The sequence below is a fragment of the Denticeps clupeoides genome, chromosome 2, assembly GCF_900700375.1.
Source record: "Denticeps clupeoides chromosome 2, fDenClu1.1, whole genome shotgun sequence".
Lineage (NCBI taxonomy): Eukaryota > Metazoa > Chordata > Actinopteri > Clupeiformes > Denticipitidae > Denticeps > Denticeps clupeoides.
The window spans coordinates 29,662,224-29,669,795 of NC_041708.1; the positions used below are offsets into that span (position 1 = coordinate 29,662,224).

The following is a 7,572-nucleotide window of genomic DNA, read 5'->3' on the forward strand; positions in this document are numbered from 1 at the left end:
GGGTCTTATATCTGTTTATTCCACTTACTGGTTGGTTTGTCTTGTAGTTTTTGTCTTGTACCATATAGTAGACTGGTCGAATGTAGTATCGCACAGTCCATTCTTTAGTTCATTTGTTCATGACAACGTGTGCAGTGTGGATTGTTACTCTTCTAATTATTGGAGTTGATATGTCCTTAAGTGTTGCTTGTTCATTTACAGTTATATTAATGCTTATGTAACAAATACAATTTGTTAAAAAAAAAAAAAAAACGAGCATATACATAGTGCTTTATGAAATCATTCATCCCACTTGCAAGTCATATACTTTCATTTATGTAAAAGATTTGCAGTCATATTTTTTCCATCAGTTCTTAAATCAGGGCTGTTGATTGGTTAAAAGACAAACAATTAAGCTATTGTGCATATTTACAACTATGACCAAGACAAGGCAAGAGATGATCTCATTTACCTCTTCCTACAAATACGTTATGCTCTAAAAAAAACCTCTGACCCATGCGTTCAAACGTTTTGGGAAGAAAAAAATGTGACTATGGGTGAAGAGGTTGAGCAAAAACGTGAGTGGCAATAGTACACTGTATATTTCATTTCTTTTTAGTAGTGAATAGTGAATATATAAGTAAAACATATTATTTGAATTAAATCTTAAGTCAATTATCTTATCTTAACTTGAATCTATGCATCACAGCTGTTGAATCTTATTAATATGCAAGTTGTTTGTCACGTCGGCAAGTTGACGGGGGAAGGAAGCACAGAGGCGGGACATACTGGGGACAAGGATTTATTAATAACAATAAAGGAACACAAATAAACAAGGCACAATGGCCAAAAACGGGAAATAAAGGGGATCAACATAAACTAGCCCGCAGGTGGCAGAACTCAAAACTCCAACAGGTTACCAGGTTCACAAATAAGGTCAAGTTCATAACCAGAGTTCACCAAAATGCCGTCGCTGCAGAGGGGCGGAGTCACAGTGTCAGGATTGACTGCAGCTGTGCTAATCACCGGTGGCCAATCCTGACAGCGCTTAAATACCCTTGTTTTCCACCCCTTCAGGAGGGACGGCATTTTCGTGGACTCTCTGCACGAAATTGACCTGGTTGTGTTTCATGTGTTTTGAGTTCTGGCAATCGCCACACGCCTGCAGGTTTGTTTCAGTTTATTCCCCTGTATTTCCCGTTTTGGCCACCGCGCCATTGTTTATTTGTGTTTACTGTTTGTTTAATAATTAAAAACCCATTCCCAGAATGTCAGACCTCTGCGCTTTCTTCCCTCGTAAGTCCGTAGTCGTGACACACAGGTTTTTAAAAGCCGTCCGGATAGGCTACAGCTGGAAACAGCACCTGGAGCCAATCCTGACAGAGCCCCCCCTCCAAGGACTACATCCTCGGAGCCCCAGCAGTACCATCAGTGGAGGCGGCAGTGCGGACGGTGGCGACCACAGGGCTCCTGCCCTGCTGTGTCCTCCCACTGGCGGACCCGGAACCTCTGTCTGGCTCCCAGACCAAAAATTGGTTACCATTTTTTTCAGATTATAGTCTTAAATATTCATGAGGTGATTTGCACTCACCATTTATGGTTGAAGGGGACGTGTAGAGAGTGAATTATGTGAAAAAAATGTAAAAAAATCGGACATTTTCGAGGCAGAGGCAGGTGAACGGAGATGATGACGAAACTGGACAAGGAAGAAGGATGCAATCGCACAACGTCACAAAACCAGGGTTTAATGGGTGAAGAACAGGACAGGGGAGACATCCGGTAACATGGTGAACATGTAACATAACAAAGACCCAACCGCAGAAACGGATCCCATAAAATCCAGATTTTAACCCCTTCCGGACATACAGTTTTAGTATGAGTTTGACTCAAAGTTTTATAAATGAGACCCCTGGTCTTTTTTTTTTCTTTCAATAAAAAACCTGCAGACAAATTCAGAGATTATTGTTAATGTTCACGTAAAAGATGCATCATCTGAACGTAATTGTCTAAAACGTAATTGTCAATTTTCATGTAGGGACTGTCTCCGGCTAGGATACTGTAATGCCACGAGGAAGGGGGCAAGGCCAGGACCCAAGTGCCAAGAACTGATGGTTTTACTAACAGAACTGAAACCAACACTTGCCCAGAAACATGAAGTAAGGGTGGAGTCAGTGACCTACCGCTTAGTAGGCAGGTGACAGTGATCTGGTGACAGTGACTGACTGGCGTGATGCAGGGCTTCACAGATTTTGACCGTCACAGGTCAGATCCACGCAGGAAGTAAACAAAACAGTACTGTGTTAATTGTGCTAATTTATTACATTACACTTTACATAACTATTTTTAACTAGATGTGCGAACCTTCACTGGTCTCACGATTCGATTTGATTATCAGTGCCTCGATTATCGATGCATCGCACAAAACATGCCACCTGCCAATAGATCTACATAACTGAAATATTTAATAGATTATGTTTAAAAGAACTATGTTGGAGACGTGTCTCATGTTGAAATAGTCTACATTGTGAAGTAACATGAATTGGAAAAATAGAAAAATTGGATTTTAGAAAAATACACTTAATTACACAGACACAGCAGGTGCATCGTGAACACACCGCAATCACTGCATCACAGCCATGTTTTGAGCACGGCAGCCTTGTAGCTCCATTTGAAAATAATGTAAATGATCTGAATCTGCCCTAAATCTCATTCACAGTCTGTCTCCATCTTTATGCAAGACCGAAAAATGTAATTATTTAAAATTAATCGTGTTATTTTTGACCGCCTTGCTGACACAGTCAAATAAGCCTTAAACAAAGTGGCAATGGTGAGATTAAGTATCATCAGTGAATCATCAGAATCATCAGCCAGAAGGGAGAAGTAATGCGGCCCAGAATGCTGAAGTTCACAATGCTCTGCAGTGGAATATTGAGAAACACTTCACTGGTCTAGTCAGTGGAAGAAATCCACCATTATTCTTCTCAGCTATGGTTTGGTTTGGGGCGGACAGCGATACGTTGTCTACAAATAAAACACTCAGTTTCACAACTTCCCTGATGAACTGGACATGCTGCTGCACTGATTTCCTTCAGCCTCTTACATAGAAACTTGACAGCCCATAAGAAACTGACTTTCCCAACCCTCTGACCTCCTTTGATTGCACACTTCTCCCAAGGGAGGCAATCGGCTGGATCACCGGTGTCCTCTCACTCTCCCCACTCTAGATCTCTGGTCTCTGACCACCGCCTAACCCTGCCTGCCCGACACCCCGTTCCTTACCCACTTTCCTGCAGACCAGCATGAGGAACAGGTGAAAGCATGTGCTGCAGGTCCAACTACTTCATAGAAGACCAACTGCTGCACTCAACTTTATTAAAACAACATTCACCTCTAACAACAATCAAATAATAAAAGGGATCAAATACAATAATCCTTCATTAGTCCCACATCTAAATCCCAGTTTTAAGCTTGTTTTTGCAGATTTAACATCCCAGGCTATTTTGTAATGTAAAAATAATGTTCATTATTCATTTGCAGAATATTGAGTTGCATTACAACTATACAGTTGTGAGTTTGAATCCTGGCTTGGACCTTGTGAGCGTGTAGAGTTTAAATGCTCCCCCCCGTATTGGTGCAGGTTTTCAACAGATTCCCCAGTTTCCTCCTGGCATTCCAAAGGCATGAACCCTAGGTGAATTGGTGGCTAAATGGATCATATGTGAGTATGTATAGTTTTTTTCTAGGTCAGAAAATAACAAGAAAAAGAAAACATGGTAAATGGTAAATACTTTTAATAAAAAATAATCATAAACTGTACAACGTCTACATAAATCATGAAATCAATTTATTCACCTGTATGGTAACAGCTTTTAGTGGGTCACATATAAATGAACAAGGATTAATTTTTTTTTTTTTGCAGAAACTGCTTGGTGGCTAGGCAGATAGAACTGTGCATGTTTAAAGAAATCTCTATAAATCCATACAAAAACAGGCTCACTCAAGAAAACAAGATTTCTAACTAAATGAAAAATCCATGTCTATTTAATGTACAAATGAAAATATTTTTACACAGAGGGATGTTCCTAAACTGCCAGCCTTTAAAAGCCATGCGTGCCATGCATATTTTAATTTAGACAGCAGTTGTACAGAGACAGCAGGGCACATACAAGAACAGGAATGACAGTTTTTAGTCAATACAATTCAAAAATAATAAATATACATACAAACAATAAATAAATAAAATAAATACAAGTTAGTTCACAAAAGCAACACTGAAGCTGTGGTCTTTGTTGCAATGATGACAATTGTTAGCGCAGTACCCCTGGTCATGTTTGGTCCAAATATAGAAAATCTGTGAGACAAAGAAAATTTAGTTTTATATGACAAACATGACGGGCCTGCTTTTCATGGTGCTATCGTAGATGTGGCATATGAAGAGTGTTCGCTAATGTCAGAATCCTCATTTTCTCATGCTGGGCAATGAAGACTTGCTCTTGTCAACGTCCACTTCCTCAGTCTCTCCTCTTTGGTTGTGTGTAATACTTCTTGTTCACTGAACTGTTAGCGATACATGACGAATCATCTCAGGAGTGAAAAAAAAAACAGGCAGATGGATTATCAGCACTTTAACTCGTCAAATTAGCAAAACAACATTATGACATTCAAAAACATGCTATATCACAAATATCCCACAGAGTATAACTTATTTGGTATAACTTACTTTAAAAAAAAGTTCGGAAATTCAGCTGAGTATTGAATCATGCCGTAATGGAAAATCTTGACTCATGAAAAAGAAACAGAAACTAGTCAGTCGCAGGATGCAGTTTTTCCTGCCTGCTGCTGCTGCTGATATTATGTCCCTTTCACCTGAAATAATGTGACCACATACTAACAGCTACTACCAGCCTCAAGCTGTCTAAACATTATAAATTCCTAATGACCATTACAAGATAAAACATGTGGCTTTAACCTTTAAGAGCAAAATTAACACAAACCTCAAAGGCTCATGCTTGGTCTTCCTTTCCATTAATTAAAATGATTGTGTACTGAGACCTGCAAACTTAATTTACTGTTCCACATACTACCTATACAGTTGAAACATTACTGAAGATCTGATTAAGTGGAGCTGATAGAAAAAAACAAACTAGCTTCCTTATTTCCACTGAATAATGGCCCTGTCCCTTCAGGCTGAATGTCCTTTCTATAGTCTACTTACTGGGCCTTGTGCCTAGCAGAAGAGACACATAAAACTGCTGACTCTGTTGTATTAGAATCACAGATGGGGAACAAAACTTACACAGACTGTAAAGAACAGATAACTTCTCATTTGAAACCATCATAAACCATCAGCGCCTGTAAGAGAAGAGTCCGAACCACAAAAAAAACATTTGGAAACAGATGTCACTGTAGGCCAGTGTAAAAACTGGCGGCCATAGACTAGATTGGAAATTCATGATGGCCCAATATACACAATTTGAATGTTTCAGAATTTTTTTCATTTTTAAATCAGAAATTGCTTGTTTGTGAATGTTATCTCCACCATAGAACTTTTCTTCAGGAATTAAGAGGTCCTGAATACCTTAAAGTAGCGCACTGCCTCCAGAACGTTCCAGCTGTGGCTCTGCAAAGCCGTCTGACACTCTTCTACGGTCACACCGTGGACCGCCTCTTGAACCTAACAACAGGTTTGTACACCAATAAAAAAACGAATCACTATCAGTACAAGACTCAAATCTTAAGCAACAAAATGCTGAGATTTATTTCACTCCACAAAGCTGACATGATTGTGCTGACAAAATGAATCATGATTTGGAGAATTTGGGTTTGTTCCCCAACATGCACTCACTTGCTGTCGTTTTGTACTCACCACTTTTCCAGAGGTTGCCTGCCATTCCCCACGCTTCACATCCCCAAAGGAGCCTCGACTAACCTCTCCAAGATGAGGCAGATGAGGGCCGCCGCCTGCTCCTCAATCTGTCCTGGCGTGGCTGAAGATCCACTGAGCAGCTGCCTGGAGTCCCTGCGTGTCCCTGTAAACACTGAATCAGTGCGTGTCCCTGTAAACACATGCTGGAACAGTCTTACTCGGAAAATAGGTGGTGAGTAGAGCTGAGTCAAACAGCGGCCATCATGGGAGTGGCCATCTTGTCCTGTTTAAAGGAGTCGCGTCCCCTTGTGTTGGAGGACCAGGTCAGCCTTTGAGAAGCCATCCACGATGGTCAGGCTGTTAGGGCCCTCTGCTTCGGGGAGACCGGGAGACAAAATCCAGGGCGAGGTGGGTCCAGGGGCGTCGGGGAACCGGTGTAGAGTCCTTGGCCCGTGCGCAAACCTCACATGCGTCCACATAGGCCCGTACCTCCCTGGCCATCAGCGGCCACCAGAATGCCCGGCGGATAAAGGATCCATTGATGTCCCGGATGGCCCCGGGCTTTAAAAGGCGCGTTGCGCTGTTCTCGGGCCCAGACGAGCGTGTACCGGCCTGCGGGTCGACTCTGGTCGGTCCATGGCGCACAGACGCGGCCTTCTCTCCACCGGATGCTCCCCGCTCTTCACCGCCGCCTTCTGCCTGCACTCGTCCAGCATGTCCTGCAGCCTGAAGCGCAGCTGGAACGAGCATCTCCTCCTCCGCCCGAGGACCTCCTCCACCTGCCTGAGGTAGCGCTCCACCCGAGATCTTCCCAGGGCCGGGCAGACGCGGGGCAGGAGGCCGCTCAGACACTCCAGGCTCTCCTCGGAGGTCTTACGAAGAAGCTCCTGGATGCCAGTGTGGACCATGGCCTCCGTCACCAGGTTCACCTTGAAGAGCTCCACGATGAACCTGACGAGGCCCAGCGGCCGCTGTCCGTGGAACTCCCTCCACACGCGGCCCAGCAGGACGCCGGCGAAGGTCACGGAGGCTCCAGGGCTGGTGGCGGACGGGACGCGGAGCCGCTGCAGGGCGGCGCACAGCTGCGCGTAGAGCCCGGAGAAGGCGGGCTCCGTGACGGCCTTGTTCAGCACGGCGTCGGCCACCAGCAGCAGCCGCTCCTGGGTGGTGATGTCGAGCGCCGCCACCTTGTCCAGCTGCTGCTGGAAGTTGCGCTCGGTCATCTTGTTCAGCGCCGTGCGGAGGTGGAGCAGCAGCCGCCGCGTTCCACTCACAAGGCCGCGCGTCGCCATCATCCTTCTCGGCCTCCAGGGCTCTTCAGCCCGGTGGAGCCCGAATTCGCTCATGGTGCTGAAAACGAAAAGAGTTAATTACACAAGAACAACAATAATAATATTATAACAATAACGAAAAAACGAGCAATTAACAATAATAAATAGCAATATGCAGTGAAATGTCTCCAAAGCTCAGATAATCTCTGAAAAAGGTTTTTGGATCTTGAAAGCGAGCAGCCGCAAGCAGTCAAGTCGGGTAGTTGGCGAGCAACTGAAAGTCTCCAGTCGAGTTTTTACCATGAAGGCGCCCCGGCCAATCAGGAGTCGGCGTTCTGTTTACAGTTGTCATGGCGACCAGTCGCGTCTGAACATGTCGGCGGTTTTGTTTTTAATCAAACGATGACACAGTCTGTCACGACGGCAGTTGAATCAACACAGGAACTGACGTCATGA

The 7,572-nt window shown here is 44.0% G+C and overlaps 1 protein-coding gene across 2 annotated transcripts; it reads right to left on the reverse strand.

Moving 5' to 3' along the window:
• Nucleotides 1–3,753: 3,753 nt before the first annotated feature.
• On the reverse strand, nucleotides 3,754–7,376 carry LOC114784413 (eukaryotic translation initiation factor 4 gamma 3-like). Of its 2 annotated transcripts, XM_028969786.1 has the most exons (5): nucleotides 5,846–7,376; nucleotides 5,558–5,653; nucleotides 5,276–5,331; nucleotides 4,700–4,755; nucleotides 3,754–4,561 (listed from the first exon to the last, which is right to left on the reverse strand). In XM_028969786.1, the coding sequence occupies exon 1, from the start codon at nucleotides 7,189–7,191 to the stop codon at nucleotides 6,409–6,411; it is 783 nt and encodes a 260-aa protein (XP_028825619.1). In that variant the 5' UTR covers nucleotides 7,192–7,376; the 3' UTR covers nucleotides 3,754–4,561; nucleotides 4,700–4,755; nucleotides 5,276–5,331; nucleotides 5,558–5,653; nucleotides 5,846–6,408. The 2 variants fall into 2 exon arrangements, with proteins under 2 accessions (XP_028825619.1, XP_028825620.1); XM_028969787.1 differs by lacking the exon at nucleotides 5,276–5,331 and having other exon boundaries at nucleotides 3,754–4,755.
• Nucleotides 7,377–7,572: the final 196 nt, after the last annotated feature.

Bases quoted from the DNA above. Each gene is read 5' to 3' on its own strand.
- LOC114784413 (XM_028969787.1), bottom strand. From the start codon at position 7,191: ATGAGCGAATTCGGGCTCCACCGGGCTGAAGAGCCCTGGAGGCCGAGA.